Source organism: Larimichthys crocea, chromosome XVI (genome assembly GCF_000972845.2).
Source record: "Larimichthys crocea isolate SSNF chromosome XVI, L_crocea_2.0, whole genome shotgun sequence".
Classification (NCBI taxonomy): domain Eukaryota; kingdom Metazoa; phylum Chordata; class Actinopteri; family Sciaenidae; genus Larimichthys; species Larimichthys crocea.
Genome location: NC_040026.1, coordinates 4,622,573 through 4,643,137, shown reverse-complemented (window position 1 = coordinate 4,643,137; position 20,565 = coordinate 4,622,573). Strand labels below are relative to the sequence as shown.

Genomic DNA, 20,565 nt, shown 5'->3' with positions numbered 1-20,565 from the left:
GCACTTCTGTTTATTTATTTATATGAAAATAAAATAAAATATGAAAATAAAATATGTTAAGGTGGTTTACATTTTATAAACTTAAAGTAATGAAATATTTACATCTGCTGCTAAAAACTAAAGATCCGATAAAACAAAGTGTCAGGTGAAATATTGAAGCATCGTACAAAGATGATGGTGACTTTGTTCAAATAACCGGAGAAAAAAGTGTTTATACATGTTCTATCTTTATTCAACAAAAATATCAACCAAGCATTCATGTGACACATCATGATGTCAGCAGGTAAAAATTTTACACCTTTTAATAATTTTTATTTTGTATAAGATCTTGACTAAAAAACTAATTCTTTAACAAAAGAGTGGCTGCATAAATATGACAATATGACGTACTTTGATGAAACATTCTGAGTTTCTTTTATTTTTTCCTCACTGAGCTGCTTTTCTTGTCTGACTTTTGCTTCTTCACATCCTTCTTTCCTTTTGACAGATTCTCGTAAACGTCTTCCTTATTCCTGGAAAGAACAAAAACAACAATCTGATCAGCGATTTCCTTTCCAGTAAATTCCTTGTATATCAGCCAACACTGATTAGTTTTGTTAGAGGTTCATAAACAGAGCTGCTGCATGAGATTAATTTAAATAGCCATGAATCAATCACTCAAAGCTGGCTGAGAACTATGCAATGCTCCAAATGGGTCAAAGTTCACAGTGTGTGGGACTCAACTGTTCAGTGTTGTGCAGTGTTTTGTTTTTTTCTAATTGGTTAATTAGTACTTGGTTCATTCATGAGAGGGGTCCGGGCTCAGAGGTCCCAAAAACATAAGACAACGAGCTGGGTGTCTTGAATTTGTCATACTTACACATGAAGTTTGGTCATGATGAAAACTGTTTTATAATTAGTCTTTTGCTGCTCTCAAAGGAAATTTCATTCAAAATAACTCTGATGATGGCATCTTGCATTATGGGAATTGTAGGAGCCAGCATTTTTTGGTGCTTTACCCATACTAGAGAAAAAAAGTCAGGATATCTCAGCTTTTCTTGCCTGTATATTAATCATTTAAAAAAAAATCTGTCTAAATTTTAATGGAGAAATTATTTATTTTCACCTCTCTCTCTCTCTTCAACTCTCACTGGAGCTGAGAATAACATATAAATACAAAGAAGGACAAATGCACAGGTTGCCTTTTCTGCCCCACGAGTTTGAAGTGTTAAATGCAACACTAGAAGAAACTGAGTCACCACAGTGAAATTACATTAACTGTGGACTACATTAGTTTTAGTAGTCTAGTATCGTCGAGTAGTATGTCAAGTATCTGTTGACATAGATACTAAGCATAAAAAACTCAGTGGATCATCAATATTTCATGCCAATACATCCAATAATTAAGATAGTTCAGTGTGGACCAACTTTTCAACTGGACATCACCATGTGACTCAAAGTAATATAAAATAATTAAAGTTAGTTAAAAATTAACATTTTTTGCAGTGTTTTGCTAAATTAAACTCAAGTGGAGTCGTGCTGTAACTATGTATTTACCCACAGCTCCTCCTCTATAAATTGAGAGTGCTGACAAAAGGCTGAAGACGCTGACTAAGTCATGTTTCTAAAAGAAAGTAGGTCGGCAGTGTGAGGTTTAGAGGAGCCATGTGAATGTATTAAGCACATCCAATTCACACACACACACACACACACACGCCCACTCACTTTGAGACCTTCCTGTTCGCTGGTTGGTGTTTGAGTTGCAGATTTCCATATTCTGTCTCAGTTTCCTGGGGACGTAGAGAAACAGAGACATGTCAGGTATGACTAGACTGAAGAATTAGACACTTAGACCCAAAATGAGGTCATGCAATCATTTAAGGTTGATTTTTTTCTGTCTCTGGGTCAATGTTCATCTTTCATAAGCCACTCTCTGATAACACATCATGGCATTGAACTAACTAATGTTTGAATCAGCAGTCAAAAGAGCAAAGGCCTATTGACATACATATCTCATAAATGTCTTCTGCTTTCCCTGCATTGATCTAAATTTCAGCTGTAAGAAAAGACTCATTCCTGTCTTTTTGTCTTCTTCCTGCTTTGTCTTTCTTACCATGTAAGCACAGTCTTTGGCCTTGGTGGTCTGTATGTACTGAGACACAGACAGATAGATGAACTTGTACTGGGCCTCTGTCTGCACCATACCAGAGCGCTGCTCTCGCACCATCTGGATGTACTTCGGGATGTCAATATCACAGTCCAGACCTACAGAGGGGAGTGAGATTGGAAAGCATTGGATGGATGATTGGATGAGAAAAACAACAACAATATAAACAGTGTATCTTGGATGCTTTATACTCAAAACACACCAAGAACTGATTTCTTTAAAAACAAAAAAGTTTTACCTATAATGTCAATGGTCTCGAGGATCATGTCAATCACCACAATCGTGCCTGTTCGACCAATTCCAGCACTGCAGAAATCCATAAAAGAAACAAAGATAATATATCTGCAGCGATAAGATACTAAGAACTGGAGGTGAGCGACTTTGAAGGCCACAGATCAGGATCTTTTATGGCCCTACGAATTTCTTCAAATTTAGGTAAACACTCTTCCCTGTTTTCTCCAAACCCTATGCTGATCTAACACTCTCCAGCTACAAAGATGTCATTGGGACACTTTCCACACTATGGACTAAACTCTCCTCCCAGTTCCTCTGATCACAGATAACAAAAGTGCTAGATGCTGAGCCATGAATTCCAACATACACCCCTGAACAAAGGACTCTGTTTTTCAAACTAAGTCTAAAATTAGTGTGTTCCATGAGTGTTCAAGTCAATAATAATGCAATTTCTTTGTATAGCATATCTATCTACATTTCTCCATATTTCGTCCAACTGTCATTCTACCATGGACAAAGGCTGAGATACAATTTTGGAAGCTAATACCATGTTTATTCATGGAGCCACATTACCATCTACTGACCAGAGTTGGTAATAACCTTGTAATTATGTCCATATAATTTAATTAATTAATTTTATTATTTAACCAATTAATTTTAGGCTTTTAAATTTGTTATTGTCTTTCTTAGTAGTAGTAGTAGTAGTGAATTGCATGCTCTCATTAGCTTGGCTAAAAGAAAGTATGATTAGTTGTGTAATTTAATTTAATATGTACTTGGTGTGAATAATTTTTTTGTACATCAAATACAAGATAATTAATAACTTGAACACAGTAATGGAAGTATGGAAATGCATGTAGCTATAAGATATATAGTCATTCTATGCGTTATATTGCGGTATTTGGTCATAAACCAAAGAATAAGATGAAATTATAATTTTGATCAGATGGTGGTGCGAAAGGACGTTAACATTTCACTCAAAACCACTAATGTAAATCTTATAATGGCGTTTGAGGAAACATCAGAGGATCACCAAAGACATTAGGGTTCATCGCCTGGGTGCTAAAAAATTTAAATCTATAAAAACTGTTGAGATATTTGGTGGACAGACCGACCCATGGCCACCAGCGTGGCTAAAAAATAGTAAAATGTGAGTTTATTGGAGAGGAATCTACGTTTTGTATGCAGAGATATGAATGCACATTTTTCAATTTGTTCTTGAATGTTTTGTTTGTTTGGTTTTTAAGAAAAAAACTTTCCAAATAAATTAACTATGTAAAAGAAGCTCACTCTGCTTAAGGGGGGTCACATGTCAAAAGTGTTGAGAACAGATGCATTGAAGGAAAGTGTGGGTCATGTAATCACTTCTGTGCGGCTTTGTGAATTCGCTTGCATAGCATTAAAAATACTCAGTAACCCTCACGTCACACGGGCAAAATACCAAAAGGATAAACTGTCAGTTGACACAAAGCCTTTTGTTCAGCTAACTAATCTAAATCCTGAAACTATGATCATTTTAATCTTAAACCTCCAGCTGTTATCACCTAACGAAATCTGAGATCAGTAAACTTCATGCTGTGACGTTTTTCACACCATCACACTAATACAGATGTCTTCCGGCATGTCACACGTTTAAGTTTAAAGGATTTACGATCCCCCTGACACGTGCGGTCACCCACCATTTGACTATGGCAATATTTGAAAATCAATTAATTGTTTAGATCATTTATCAAGAAAAAAAGAGAGAAAAACATTTGCTGCTTTCAGCCTCTAAAAAGTGAGGATTCAATTACTTTTTTTATATTATATTATTTTAAATTGAATATTCTTGAGTTCATAAACATCAATTTATCTTTTTATTTACTTATTTTATTTGATGTATTTTAGCAATTTTTATTCTCATCTCTTTTTTATCCTTTCATCTCTTTATCGTTTATTGTTTTTATTGTCTTTTTATCTTTTCAACCTTGCTTTAATTGTTTGTTTGTTTTTAAAGATTTTTTATTTGGCCTTTTCGAGCTTTACTTTCGATAGAGACAGCTGAAGAGTGAGATGGTAAATTACATGCAGGAAAGAGCCACGGGCTGGATTCATACCCTGGGCCTCTGCGGCAAGGACTGAGCCTTCGTACATGGAGCAGTTGCTCTACCAACTGAGCTAAACGACACGCAATATTATTGGTTTTATTGCATTTAATCTGTTATGTTTTATGTTTTTACTTTTGATCTTACCTGTGTGGCCTTCTTTTGGGTCAGCTGCTCTGTAAAGCATTTTGTTAACTCTGTTTTGCTATATAAGTAAAGTTATTATTATTATCATTATTATTATCATTATTATTATTATTAGTGGAGTTTAGTAGTAGTAGTAGTAGTATTAGGGGAAAAAAACAAGTACATTTTTGACATTCCATAGACTGACTGATTAATCAGTGTTTTAAAACGTGGTTGACAAAATAATCAACAAAAAAAAATTAGTTGTTGCCCTAATGTTGCAATCAATGCTCTAAGGAATTTTCTTTAGAGCATCACTCCTTCAGAGTTTGAGTGTGCTCATGCAGGGGTGCCACAACTAATCAGCTCTGACACAATTCTGACACACAAAAGTATCTACAGTCACTGGTGTGTTCTGCTCTGGGATCCTACAATCATTACATTGTGTCTCTAGCCTGTGTTTATTGAGGCATTTGTGCTCCAGCAGTCGAGTACCTGCAGTGGATGATCATGGGCCCAGCATCAGGATATTCTCTCTGTTTAGCGTTCACTTGAGTGAGGAAGCTGAGGACACCACCTGGCTCCTGAGGGACGCCATGGTCAGGCCAGCTCATGTACTGGTAGTGCCAGATGGCACGACTCTGGTTTGGCTGCCAAAGGAAAAACAAATGTGAATACATTAATATACAAACCATAATGTCAGCATAGCATAGTCAGAGCAGAGTGAGTGTTAGAGGCTGCTGTTTGGAGGTTACCTTGTCCACAGGACACATCTCCAAAACTCGAACTTTGTAATCAGCAGCTTCCCTCTCTGACTTAGAGGTCACCACGTATCGACCCACCTCCTTGGAGCTCTGGAGATCAGGCCAGTATGGCACACATTTATTCTGCACAAAAATAAAGAATAAACCAAGTAAATTATAACTTTATCTGCAGGGTCCATCTCATGTAAAAAGAAGCTCTGTGTGGCTGTTAACTGAAATTATTTACAGTATTTTGTGTGTTTTTAATGTTTTGTTTTTTTGACCTCTGAATTGCAGCAACTTGCACTTTAAAGTGTATTATTTTTATATTTCATATCAATGATATTTAGCATATTTTAATATGTTCTTATAGACATAATTATCTCAACTAAAATGGCACAACAATGTGTTTACTCTCATACTGATGATCTCACATCATTCCGGACCTCACCTCTTGTTGTTGGCTTCCAGTTAAACAGAATGAGTTTCAAAATGTTATTAATCACATACAAGGCCTTGCATAGCCTAGACATTGCATAGTGTCCAGCATTTGATTCCCTGTTCCAGCCCTCTAAGCCTCTTAACTGTTCCCTGTACATACTGTATTGTAGATACAGAGGTGACTGTGCTCGTTCAGTTGCAGCTCCTAAACTTTGGACTTTAGACTTCCCCATTCGATCAGATCTGCTGAATCAATGGTTTGTTTTAAAACTCAGTTCTGTCTAAACACTGTCTGTTTGCCAATTATTTTGTTTTGGTTAAATGCTTTAATCTGTGATTATGTATGTTTATATGTTTTTATGCATATCCATGCTGGTATGTGTCTATGTATGTTTGCATAGCGCACTTTTTACTTTTTATTTCTGTATTTTATCCACATATGAGAAACACATTTTAACTGTTATTTATAATTATTATGAACTCCTCCCACTTTACAACAGTCATACGCTGTGTGAACTATTAAAGTCAGAAGTCAGGATTTTTTTAAAGATTATTAACTTCAGTTATATTCTTAAATGACTCAACATTGCAACAAGTAAGGTAACAGCAACTTTGCCATCTTCATCAAGTGAAATCGTCATCAAGTATCAACTCTTGTCTTATTTTAAAAAATTTAAGTGGGTCTTGATGCTTTGATGCTGAGTGTAATGGTAGTGCAGTGACATCTCACAGGACACTACAGTAGTCTGCAATAAAAAATGCATAATAAACTAATATAAAAATATAGACATTTTTACTTTTGGTATTTTGAAAGTTTTTGAGTCATTTAAAAAAGGAAAAAAAAAAACTTTTAAAGTCCAAATCTGCTCTCATGATTGTTGTTTTGATACCTACCCGCCCTTTCTCGACTTCTCTTGTTGTCATGACGATGACTCTTGTGTTCTCCTGCCATACCATCTGCCAGAAATCGTTGACGGTTGTCGCTAAGCACCCCTGAGTGGCGATGTAAACTTTCTGATCTCCAGTCTCCTGCAGGGTGTTCTACAAACACACCACCACTGAATACTTCGAAAACCAAACAACAGTAGCCTTGAAGATGAATAACATTAATGAATGATTTAAAAAAAAGAGAAAAAGATAAGAGTCCAGTGACTTACTTTCACATAGTTGGCATTGATGTAATCTGAACCCACAACAGCAGGATCAGCCTCCTGCAGGATGACCCTGGTGTCGTTGACTTGTGAAAACAAGAAGACGGAGTGAAAAGACGACGGGAGAGAGGAAGAACAAGAGCATTTAGTTAATGTCAGAACTATCAAAATGTGGATTTATTCATGAGATTTAGTTAATCAGAGAATAATAATACTGAGAAGATTTAAAGCTTACAGGGAAGAATATTCTTGTATCTGTTTTTGCTCTTATTTTCAGGCCTCTGGCCCTCCTCTCTGCTCTTCTTGAACTTTGCCTCCATTTTTTGAAGAGTCTGAAGGAAGAGAGAGCGATGACAGACTGATACCCAATACATACAACATACGAATATTATGCAGTATTTGTTAAATACTAATTATGAACATTTGCTGTTAGTATATATATATAAACTGTGAATTTTTTTATTGTGTAACTATAAGTTCACAAAGAGAAACAAGGTTTTACTGAAGCTGCGTCCCGACTAGTGATGAGGCAAGTAGTCGATTAATCTATTATTTAATCAAGAGAAAATGAAATGGCAACTATTTCAATAATCATTTACATATTTTTGAAGTAACAAACATGTACTCTTGCTCAGTTTTCAGCTTCCTAATCATGTCAATTTGTTCATTTTCTCCTATTTCCCTATGTTTTCATTACCTGAATATGGTATTTGGACAACAGCAGGACAAAATGAGCAAATTCAAGACGTCACACTCGGTTTTGGGGAAACTGTGATTGGATTTTTTTCTGCCATTTTATCAGTCATGGAATGTCACATAAGTAAATTTACTCATGTTTTGTACTTTACCTGAGCATTGCATTTTCTACTCCAGCACATGTATTTGACAACACACATGTAGTTACATGTTATGATTTATTATTAAGGATTAAGCAGTGTATACTTGTAAAAATGAGCTACTATACATTATTATTATTTTATTTTATGTTGTTATATAAAATGCCATACTACATAATGAGTACTTTTACTTTTGGTACTAGTTTAAAGCTGCAGTTTTAAAGATTTTGAACGCAAGTAAAAAATCTGAATACTACCTCCAATACTGAATTTTATAGACCAAACCATTGATAAAAGAATCATCTGATAAATCGATTTTGGAAATAATCATTAGTTGCAGTGCTCGTCATCACCACCTGCAACTTATTTAAATTGTGAAGTAGTGTGAGTTCCTTTCACTGAAAAAGCGTTTTTTAGTATGCATACTGACTATATGTTAAGTCAAATTAATTTAGCGACTGAATGAATGAATTCAAGTTATTATGTTATGTATTAGTTAATATGGCTTTGGGATATAGTTAGTGTATTTTACCACCACAAGATGGTAGTATACTACCTCTAGTTGTGCCCAAAGGAAGGAAGTAAATCATGAGATGTTAAAGGCTTTCAGACATTTTAGTCAATTTGTAAGATGTGATGATCACACTTTAGGACAACCGTGTGGTTCTTAGACATCAGATAAAGCATCCTGGTATTAAAACAGACATAATCTTAACCGTGGCTGCGTCAAATCTTACATCAAACTCTTCCCAGAAGCCGGCCTTGCTGTTCTCTGCCTCTCCATCCTGCTGCCCCTGTGTCTTATCCAGCAGTTGCACTCTGCTGTCAATATCCGCTGCATTCACTCTGGTGGAGTAATATGGCTGTCAGGACAGACAGACAGACAGACAGACAGACAGACAGACAGACAGAGAAAGGAAAAATCTTATAACAGAGATGAAAGGCGAGCGAATGAGCGCAATACTCATCGTCATCATCATCATCAGTCAGGCCACATTAGCTCAAAGATGTGAGTAATATTTCCTCTGTGGGCTGTGGTGCTCCTGTTTTAAAATAATTCACATCGAGCTGTTTTCACAGCTCACTGTGATTCACTTTGTTGAATATGTACAAAACCAACGACATCTACATCTTCACCTACATCATGGGTTTTTAAAGTCTGAGACTGGAGGTTAATATTGCTGTTTGTTTGACATAGCTTCAGACTTTACCAAATGCATAAAGGAGGGCTGTCCGAAGGCATCATTTTTTTGTCCTCTTCCATTCACTTAGCTTCACATGACCTCTGTTTTTAATCATTTGAAAGCTAAAAGAAAAAGTCCAGTTCACCTGTTTCAAATACACCCAGTTCCCAGAGATCTCCTCAATGCCTTCGCGTTTGTAGTACTCCACCAAGTCTGTCAGCGTGTCAAACTTCTCTGAACCTCCCACTGTGTACCGGTCATTCTGAACACAAAGAGAAAAAAAAAAACATATTGTTCTGGATAAACATATGTACAGAGAGGTTGTGCCAAATTGTGACCAGCTGGGAAGCAATCATGCACAAAATTAAGACAACTGTACTTTTTTTTTTTTTTTTAAAGGGTGCAAACGTTTGTGTTTTATTTGCATATTTGCAATTTGTAGATATCCTTTCATCAAAATGGAGACTTTCCAACACTTTACTTTACTTACATAAATGACTAGTTCGACTGGTCAATGTATTCTGATGTATTCACATTGATCTGGTTAATAGACTGAGGTTTAAAGCCGAGTACAGTCAGGAAACTCACCTGATCTTTGCAACGTGCTCATGAAAAGACCTTTGTGCCCCTTCCAGTAATCTCACATTAATCTCTTGCACAAAAACAATGACTCCCATTTAAATGAGTGTTTGTTTTTTTTTGTTTGTTTTTTTTAGCTCATCTGCTGCTTAAAAATAAAACACAAAGGTCTTGTTGGTGACAGATGACTATGAAAATGAGTTTGAATGGTATCAGTGGCGGTAGCTGCACTGTGAATATCATTTGCAGCCATTCGCAGTGAGCGTATAAACACCTATGTCAGGATGCAAGTCTGTGAGTAGCAGTTCTTTGTAGCTGAGAAGAACGGTAGGTAAAAGTGTGCTCGACATTTATCGCAGTTGTTTAAATATGAGCAACAGTATTTTATTAGATAAGACAGAGGAAATGAGACTTTCAACCTTTTTTCAAAGAGCCCAACATAACTCGGGGAATGCCCCTCATTATTTCTACATAATCTGTCCGAACGCCCATTTCTGACTATTCAAAAGAATGATCAAAAACAACCTCTAGTTAATGCGTGCTTTATCTCGCACACCCCAGACACACATGGTCACACACTGAAACACACATGACACAGCACGCACCTGACACATTATCTTAATGTGGGAGACCCTCTTCCCTCCAGATTTGCCCCTCTCATCCGTTAGAACCGACAGGACAAAGTCTCCAGGTTTGGACAGAGACTCTCTGACCAGGTAGGTATTGGCCTCATCTCGTGCCACAAGCAGCTTCTCTGCATTCGGCCCAGACAGATGACCATGGAACCACCTGAGACACACAGACACTAATGGTTCATAATGCAGCTTCGGTGACACACATTTCTAACAATATTCATGCACTGAGCTAAATTTGGGGGTTTGTTTGTGATAGCAGTCCGCTGCTGTGACCTGCAAAAACAAAAATAACCTCAAGCAGCTTCTGTCTTGTACTTAATGTTTGTCACGATGACACTTTGTATGTGGCGAATAAAATAAACACACAATCAAAAAAACATACTTCATCTGCTTTTTTTTTTTTTACTGCCTCCTATTTACTGTACGTGAGCAGAGCACTGCAGTGTCAGTCTATTCAAGGATAAGTGGTTGTCAGACACTCACTGATGTGGTACACTAGACTGTTGTGCACATTACACAGTAAGTAGGAATAGAAAGCCACAATAGAATCATGTGCATTATAGAGGGTAGTTATAAACAGCACATACAGATGTTGCTGTTACATACAAGGCATATTTTTGTCCACAACAATACTCTGTAAATGTGTGTGCGCTTGCAGAGTGTGTGAATTAGTGAATGCACACTCGGTCGTCTTGGGTTGTGACTTAATTTTAGGCACAGTTCTCGATTTCTTCTTCTAAACTTCCTGCTTTGCGGTTGGAAAATTTCTGATGACAGATTTCGTGGCTGAAGCGGACAAAGTATTTATAGACTAACCCCCACCGCCCCTCCCCTCCCGATAACATCCACAGATAAACCCATACCTCCCCTCACGGCACCACACACTATGTCTGCTCACTATTGCACAAGATTTTAATTATCAGTTTAATTATTCAGCACCTTTATTTAAATACTCAGTGATATAGTCAAATCACGGTTTATGTTTATACAGAAAGTGAAATTAGACTTGACCTGATGCTTAAAAAAATATCTAAATATATAGTTGCATAAAGAACCTCCAGCAAAAAAAGTGCAAAAAATAAAACAGCTGTGCAGTTTTGCAGAAGTTGGCGGAGTACTGTACAGTAAGTGGACATGTTTAAGACAACACTTTAATAGCCTCATCATATTTATCCCGTTTTCTGAGAAGAGATAAGTCTCCAGCTACATGTTAACACAGAGTTAAGGTGTGTGTGTGTAACCATGCCCTGATAATAAGAGAGAGATGAGGAAGACAGTGTGAGCAAGAACATGATGGAGTGTGCAATAGAGGAAGACAAGTAGGGTCTGGCCATTGCTTTCAAAAGTGTCAAAACTTAAAGTTTCCAACCGCAGCAACAAAAGGGAAGTTAGACAACTGACAGAGAGAGAAGGACGAAAAGGGGGGGCAAAGGGTAAGAGCTTCCAGAAAGGGTGAAGCACAAACATGATAGAAAGTGTCCTCCTTGACTCATAAAAGGAGTGGAACTGTATGAGTTTATTTATCACTACTAGTTGGACATTAACCTACTTTAAGCGGCCTACAGTTGCACAATGTTTCCAGCCGGCAGAAAAACTCTATCAGCAATTAAACACCACCTCCAGCAGCAATGTGATGCAAGTCAAAGGTAGTACGTAGGCAAATTAGTAAATAGCACAGACATTGCTTTATAATTGTGTCTTAAATTACGCCAGTCTTATTATTATTATTATTTATCAACAGCTGTCGATCTTTGACGTGGAGGGCTCTGCGCACAGATGTAAGAAAAATATCTGTAAAGTTATCTAGTAACTATATTTAGGAAAACAGAGATAATAGCTGTCATCAAAGTTGAACACGTCTCTATAATGCCGAAAAATATCACGATTCTTCCTGTAAAGGTCACATCCGAGAGATATAGAAGAACTTCCCGACCTTCTGATATTTTTATGAGTTTATCTAATGTAGTAAAATCATAATCTGCACGGCAAACAGTAACTAAAGCTGAGAGATACGAGAAAAGCATTGATGTAAGCGCTTCGAGTGTAAAAATGAATGTACTAAATGTAATGTGGAAATGCCTTTTCGTGTCTTATTTTTGTAATCGAGCTGCTGTATGAATCACTTCCAGAATATCCTCATTTGTGTTTATGACAAAACAGCTCACTCGGGTCACTGGACTTAGATTAACAGGTTTGTTGTCACTTTAAAGATTGTTCTACGCCGTGAGAAGAGTCAGACTACGCCTGATTTAGCTGAATAACGGTGACGGACATTGTCTCTTTTGAATCACTGATCACAAGGACTAATAATCATTGAGAGAATCTCAATTAATATTAAGTCAGAAATATGGGAAGTAAATGTTAATCCTATTTTTGGTATAGTCATGTATTTTATTTGCACTTTTTACTGTTTATTGGTCAGTCTAACTTTATTATTTGCTAGTTTTAAGCATGCAAAGGTTACCTCGTTAATGTTTTATGTTGTGGAAAAGTAAAAGAAAAAAGGTGTTTATAGTTACTTCACTGTATTGTTTGACCTTCACTCTGCAAGATGATGTATATGCAACACCAGAAAGATGTCTTCACACTCATCAGCTCGAGGTGTAAAGTTTGCCCCTGCTTAATATAAATATGAGGTTAACACGTGCACGTACCAGCTGTATTTTCTGGTATCATCACTTAGCTTGAAAGTTAATTATGATTAGATATGTGTATTACACATGTGCAATGTGAAAAGTGAAGACACTGAAAAAAGCATTTAAATTGAAGAGCTGGGTATCGGTACTTGATATCTTTAAGGCATCAACCGAAATAACGCAGATACCAAGTAGTACTGAAACTTACGTGCAATTGATTTTTTTTTCTTTTTACACCCAGATTTAAAAAAAACACTCTTGACTGAAAATAACTGTGTGGTTTTCCTCACAGACAGTCACACGCATCAAGTGTGTTGTATTTAATGTTATTTTAAGTACTCTACTGTATCTACTGGCATCTGTATTGGTATTTTAGATGTTTAAGCATATCTGGAGGGGATCTTTAATGTACGTAAAAAACTTGAATTACTTCAATATTTCTGTCTGAGATGAGTCTCTCAAGATAGAAATAGGCAAGAGAGATACAGCTACACGTCAGTAAAGTGCTTGAGTAGATGTACTCATTGTCCACAGTGATCACATGTAACCCACGAGCTGCAGAAATGAGGCAAATGTTAAGAGCGAAGCCTCGAGAGCTGTGTGTTTGTTTGTGTGGGTGTTTGTTTTTTACTGACTCACATTCTGATGCTATTAGATCAAAAATTACTCAAGAGCGTTTTTTTTCCCCCCCAAGGGAAATGTTTAAATGACAAACTTACAAATGACACTTTTTAGTAAATACGTAAACAACTGTGAGAGGAAATAATTCTCATCATGGCAGAGTAGAGTTGACTTAACCACCTAACCAAACACTAATTTGAGTGTGTAGGTGGAGGCAACTCAGAGTATTGTAGGCCACATTAACCTACAGGGGGTTAGACAGTGAACCTAGGGGTTTAAGTAAGAGTACACAGACCTCTCTGTGGTGGGGTCGGAGCAGTTGAGGGGGTATTTGAGCTCGATGACGGTGCCATCCCTGTCCTGCAGGGTTCCGTTTTCTGCTGTGTAGTAGTCCACCAGCTCTGACAGAGTGGCAAACTTCTCCCCACCATACAGGTCATAGTAGTCTCCTGTGTTCTGGATCCGAATGTGGGTGACCAGCTCGCCCACCCTGAGGAGATAAAACAATCATGTCACACCAACCGTTTGACCGTCGGCGATAAACTTGCAGATGGTAGTAAAGAGAACATCTTTATCTCAGGAACTTGTTTCTTGCCTGTAAAGCCACAGTGGCAAAAACAAAAGCTTCAGCATTCGGGCCACAAATCAGAACGCCACAGAGTTTCATTTGATTTTTTTTTACAGATTCTGAAGCCGATGCATTAACTATAAACTATTTGTTCTATATTTAGCAGTTATACTTCACACATGCATGTGAACTTCCAGTAACTACTCTCTGTACTCACTATCATGCAAAGACTGCAGTTAATACAGCAGTTTGTCTGGCTTTTATCCAGTTAATAAAAGAGCTTTAGGACCAGGAAGTGTTGATGTACATAGTTGTTGAGAAAAAAAACTTGATTTGAAGTAAAACTATTAGATAATACAACAGTAACACTGTGATGAAAGTTGACTATCTGTAAGGTTCTTAGTACTTTTCTAGGTTTGAGGCATTTTAGAGCAACATTAACAGATTTTCTCGTCATCTGTGTTCTGCTTCAACGTCTGGGAGCGCTTACAACAAAACTTTAAAGGACAGGAATGTTAGAATTCTAATCAGCTGCAGAGTTTGAAACAAAAAAAAGAGGTCTGGGGTGTTTTTGCAGATGTTTTTACCTGACAGACAGAGAGAAATCTCCCACGTTTTTCTTACTGGGTCGAGCTAAAAAGCTGCCATGAACGCCTCGATTCTTCAGTATTTCCTCGGCATCCAGGCCTGTGATGTCTCTGTGGAACCACCTGCGTCAACACACGTGTACAAAGTCACACAGTATGAATTTAACTGCACCCATTACGCACACATAAATAGATAAGACTTGTATCAGATAAATATAAACACATACATTATTATACACCCATACACACAGTAATACTTCCTCATAACATTCAGTATACTGGAACGGCCAAAGGTCACAATTTAAATTCTGCGTTTTCAAGAGAAATCTAACAGTAGTTTGTTTCTTGAAGTTCATCATTAAATGTTTAATCAATGAATGACAGAAAACTAAAAATAACAATAACAATTCTTATAATCTTATAATCTATTAGCTGGTTAAATGCTTGTAAATGTAAAGATTTCCTTTTTCCTCACATCACTATACAACCTCATTACTAAAGTGTTGCTAGTTTATTAATTGTGAGATGTTCCACTGGGTGTTTTCTTTTAGTATTTCACAACTTTTTCAGTTTTTTGTTGCAAACATTTAAGAAACATGCATCAAATTCAAACTGGCATATCATTTTACAAAAACAATAAAGTTTCTGAATTTGATTCGTTTTCTTTGTGCTATTTTCCATTAAATATAGGGTTTCAGTGTTTTGCATGTCATCACATTTTGTTTCTACACGCAGCGTGCCACGTTTTTGGAAACAGGGTTGAAACTTGAGATGGAAATTTGAGATTTTTTAGATGAAACAACTGATTTATTCATCATTATTCATCATTTAAAACTTAATAAAAATCTTTTAAACCTTTATTATTCTCACTGTGTAGCAAACACAGCTCTGACTATAAAAAGATGGTTTAATTCACTCATTACTTTCACCAGTGACCCGACTGAGGCTCGCTTTTCAGTACAGAACATTAATAGCAATCCTCAAATTATGCATCTACACTACTATATTCCAAACAAATGCAGTAAAGCTCTGTCTTGAAAAGCGATTTCAGCATCACTGTGGACGTTGGTTTCTCAGCGTAACATAATTGCATAAGTTCAGACTGAATATCTACAGTTTTATCATTTCCTGGAGCCCTTATGGAGTGGAAAAAGTGACGTGTGGTCATTTTTTTCAAGTATTGGGCCACAGATACAAAAAATATCACCCAAATGTTCAAGAAATGACTTACTAATTAGAATAGCGGTCCTGCAAACTATGCTGCTGTATTCATTATTCAACATGTAGTCAATGAAAAAGAAATTTTTACATTTTCTTTACAGTTGCAGCATTAAAGTGCACAACTTTAAGCTTGTAATGTTACACAATACAGAATATTAGGGAAACCATACACTTGTATTGACAATTAGATTGTGTTTGCAGTTGAATAGTTGAGCTCCTATGCAACAAATGTTCAAACACACAGTCAGAACAAAGACTCATGAGCTCAAGGTAAAGGGAACCATGCAAGTAAAACAATTTAAGAGCTTGGTCATTGCTTCTCACTTAACATAAAACATAATTTATGATTTATAACACACACAAACAGACTCTGAACAGCACACAAGGCATCAAATATCACATGATAGAGGAACAGAGCAGGATGAGTCGACAGCTGGGGAAAGACAAGAGAAGGAGGAATGGAAACAGAGAAGTTGTCATCACGCCTTGCACAAAACAGCAGCAGCACACAGCAACAGTTGACTAACGGAGCATTAGATTGTCCAACGGGGGATGTGACTTACCGAACCATGTTGTCTCTTCACTTCTTCTGGGACCAAAGACAATAAGAGTGAATGGTGAGAGTCACTTCTACCTGCACATGTGCAGATTCAAAAGCACAAAAGCGAACAAGTACACTCCTCCTTATGTCTCTCTTTAAAAACAACCAGGTCCTCAATACTTCCTCAATTTATAGCTTCACTTAGGTAGACGATAACTCACTTTCATTCTCATGTTGTTGCTCTTTCACACGCTTACTTACGACTTGCGAGTGCTTCTGCCACTCACATATGTCCATCTAATACCGTTTAATATCAATCTGTACTACACCACATTCACAAAACAGTCCTTAAACTACCCGCACTCTCCTCCTCCTCTGCTTCTACGCTTCCCTCCGCCCAATCCTCTTCCTATCCAGCCTTTCTCTGTCCCAATAGGAAAGCAGGTAAACACTTACTCTTCTCAGATGCCTCTGAAAACAACTGACACTTGCACCCGAGAGGCTCGGACGGTATAGGTCTGTCTCTCCTCCTCCCCTTTCTCGCTCTCCCCTTCCTTCCTTTTTACGTCTCCTTTCACAAAATAGTGAAAGCAAGACAGGAACCAAAATAGCTGACAGGCCGGAATTCCTCCAACAGACGGAGACGTGGACTTCTTTTTTTAAAGATGAGCAAAATTTAAAAAACATCAGACTTAAGAGCAGAGCAGGTTTTAACTCGCTCTCTGATGCTTCATCACACAGTTATCTGCGCAGGTCTCAACGAATAGCACAGCAGCGATGGTTCAAACTGCTCCATTCATCTTCGAATCATGTGTCTGTCCAGTTATTACACTTTTTAGTTACACAGGAAAAACCCCCCACAAAATTTAAAGCCCACACGTTGTCTCTCGGTCTGCTATTTGCAGAGCGTTCTGCATGTCTGCCTACCTGTCTGCTTCTATTGATGTCTGTTTGTTCTTTACTTCCAGGTGTGTATGGGCGTGTGTGTGTGTGTGTGTGTGTGTGCGTGACTGCTACACACAAAGGTCAAAGTCACTGAACACTTCCTTATTTTAAGCACAACCCCCCCCGTGTGAGATAGAGCTGCTTTCAGCTGGTAAACCATTTGCAACTGTGAAGTCAATAAGAGACTGAGGTAACATCTCTAAAATGACAACTGAATACATAAAGGCATGAAGCCAAAAATATTAGAGCGTGTTTTAATTTGAATCCCTGGTGTCACATGAAGCACATATATATATATATATGATATAATATATATATATATAGAAAGAGAAAGAGACTAGTTTCACTATAATGCAACACAAATCCACCAATGCACTAATAAGGAAGGCTTGGCTACATTATAAACTATTTTTGACATAAACCACGAACACGAGATAACAGTTTACAAGCTGCGAAGCCAACAGGAACAATCTACATTTAACTTGCAAATGATATTTTCGAGAGAGGTGGAGGAGATATTTGAATTCATAAAAACGACACTATGACACATATATAAACGCGTTCTCCTGGTGTGAAGCTGACACTGACAGAGTGTTTGAACTTTGGGGCAAAAAGCTGTGTATAAGTGGAAGAAACTACAACACATACAGCACGCTGTAGCCGCACCACAACCCTCTCCACACACACACACACACACACACGCGCTGCACTGCAGGTGTCATTTGTCGTGGTTAACGTCAGCTATTGCAGTTTGCATTATTCCCCCTCACAAATTCGCATTAGTTTAACAGTTGAGTCTGGTTTGGCATCTACGGTTCCCTTCCGACAAGACACAAGCTTCACTTCTGTGTGGCAACTGACACACACACACACACACACACACACACACACACACACAGCTTTTTTTTTTTAGTTCACAGAGAACAAAGTGACAACAAAGATGTTTCCCAGATTTGGTCATTCGTTTGAGTGTTGCAACACACGAATGTTGCAATGCATCAGATTGTGTCTGTTCAGAGAATTTACTGTACATGCTGCTTTATTCCTCCCTCCCACTGTCTGAACCTCTAAAATTAGAATAATATTATAAAGCTAATACTTCTTCTTCTTCTTGAGAATTTGTGAAAGCTATTTTCACCATTTCTTTCCTTTGAAGATGTCTCTCAAATATGGTTTTGAGCACAGCTGATCGGCGTGTTTAGGCGTATATGGAGTAATATGACTGTTCTCTACTCTGAGTAATCTTCCCATGCCGTTTATGTCCTGTATATAACCTTTAAGATGTCTGGGTGTATCAACCCATGGTGGGCAATGGTGCAAGTCAGTCGTCAGTTCATATGATATGTTCATATGTTCAATATTATCTCTGTCTAAACACAATAAAGATGTTTTTAGGCATCTAATTCAGTGGATAAACTATAAACAACTGTTTTTCAAAAGTGAGTATATCATGATATATAGCAATATCGCAAAATAAAACTGTATACACTGTAAATTTTAACCATCACCCAATCCGGGACTTTATTTTAGTGATAGAGAAATGTTTGGAAATATTTAATCTGCATCTACAGATGCACATACTGAAAGATTATCATGAGATACATGAGCTGAATGTACTTTACGCTTAAGATAATGCAAAGTTAGTAACACCAACCAATGTTAAGTCAGTAACACCAACTCTTTTAGAAAAACTGAATACCAGAGCCGAAGATTTGAAATACAAATACACATCACAGGAACTTTTTAACTACACAAAAAAAAAAGTCCAGACACTCACCTAAAAGGCATTGTGGTCCAGCAGTCTGGGCTCTTCTGAACCAGGAAGTGATGGGTTTATCTATACTGATGTTCAGTAAAACTCACAGAAAGAATCCGGATACATTGGCAGGTTAGCTCCCCTTGTTCTCACTTTCTGTGATCACTTGCAGCAAGCCTCGCTCATATTTAGCTTACAACCCTCTCTCATGATAAGATATCAGGCTTCATTACCAGGCCAGCCAATCCGCCCAGCCTGTAATTTACTCTAATTTTCCTAATTACACAACTATCTATGGGAGAAAATCTGCCTGTTCCTGTCCCCTTCTTCCCCTGCTCCTTCTCTCACGACGTCTTCAATGTACAAAGGCTCGTACATTTCCTGCTTTGCCACTTCTCCTCATGTAAATGTGTCCATGGAAGTTTCACCCCGTCTGTCGAGCCTTGCATGCAAAGTACATCTTGCTCTGTATGCTCGTAATTTGTTTGAAGTTATACTTTCCTAAGCTGGCATCAGCATCCACACAATAATATTATATGCAAGCAAGGGTGACCAATTAAACAAAAAGCCTGAATAAATAACTGCAGGGCACTTCAGCAACAGACTGCTACTCCCATCATGTAAGAAGGAGTGCTGCCACAGGTCCTTCATTCCAACAGCTGTCAGACTCTTTGACACAAGCATGACTTTTCTATACATTTCTTATTTATCACTCACAGGCCCCAGCTCTCAATCCAGTTGAACACCTGTGGAAAAGATGAAAACATCAAATGAGTGAATATCTTTTGGAAGAATGGCGTTCATCCCTGCAGTCGAGCTCAGGAATAATCTATGGCAATGAGTGTTGAAGCTGTTCTGGTAGCCAATAATCCAACATCCAATTAAGAAACTTTTTTCCCTTTAATTAGTCAATTAATTGTACATATCTTACTTAGAACGAGGTCTGGTAGCAGCCCTGTGAGGCTGCACTTATGCACAGTGGTGCTTTGAACTAAATGATAACAGCATGCTAACATGCTTATAATGAGTATAATGGTATAATGTCTACCATGTTCACTTTCTTAGTTTGTCACGCTTACATTTGCTAAATGTGCAGCTGAGGTTAATAGGATTTTATTTATTTTTGCAGTTATTTCATAAACTTCTGACGACCTGATGGTGCCGTTAGGTGATCACCAAAGTGATTGCAATTCACCCTGAGGAGAACATGAAGGTCTGAGACAAGTTTCAGGGCGATACATCCAGTTAGGTGTCGAGATATTTTACCCCAAACCGCAAATGTCCACCTGCTGGTGGCGCTAGAGGAAAAATCAGAGGATCACAGAAGACAACAGGAGTCAACTCTGGAGGAGATAATCAATCTGATTGTTGTTGAGATGTTTCTTTCTGGATCCAAGCGGTGGCTCGACTGTCACACATCCCCAGAGCTGTGATGCTAACGTGGCTAAAAATACATAAAAAAAAAAAAAAAAAAATGGACAAAAACCTTGAAAAACTGTTGACTTTTTATTGTAGTCCATAAAAACAAACA

General features: G+C 37.6%; 1 protein-coding gene across 3 annotated transcripts; it reads right to left on the bottom strand.

The window, feature by feature from the left end:
- Positions 1 to 208: 208 nt before the first annotated feature.
- Positions 209 to 17,140, bottom strand: ptpn6 (protein tyrosine phosphatase non-receptor type 6). Of its 3 annotated transcripts, none has more exons than XM_010747801.3 (16): positions 16,790 to 17,140; positions 16,356 to 16,381; positions 14,572 to 14,694; positions 13,712 to 13,906; positions 10,130 to 10,313; positions 9,091 to 9,207; positions 8,499 to 8,624; positions 7,161 to 7,257; positions 6,932 to 7,011; positions 6,669 to 6,815; positions 5,346 to 5,477; positions 5,086 to 5,240; positions 2,385 to 2,452; positions 2,093 to 2,244; positions 1,705 to 1,769; positions 209 to 512 (listed from the first exon to the last, which is right to left on the bottom strand). In XM_010747801.3, the coding sequence occupies exons 2-16, from the start codon at positions 16,361 to 16,363 to the stop codon at positions 416 to 418; spliced, it is 1,746 nt and encodes a 581-aa protein (XP_010746103.1). In that variant the 5' UTR covers positions 16,364 to 16,381; positions 16,790 to 17,140; the 3' UTR covers positions 209 to 415. The 3 variants fall into 3 exon arrangements, with proteins under 3 accessions (XP_010746103.1, XP_019116798.1, XP_010746106.1); XM_019261253.2 differs by having other exon boundaries at positions 16,356 to 16,378; positions 16,790 to 16,918; XM_010747804.3 differs by lacking the exon at positions 16,790 to 17,140 and adding an exon at positions 16,555 to 16,762.
- Positions 17,141 to 20,565: the final 3,425 nt, after the last annotated feature.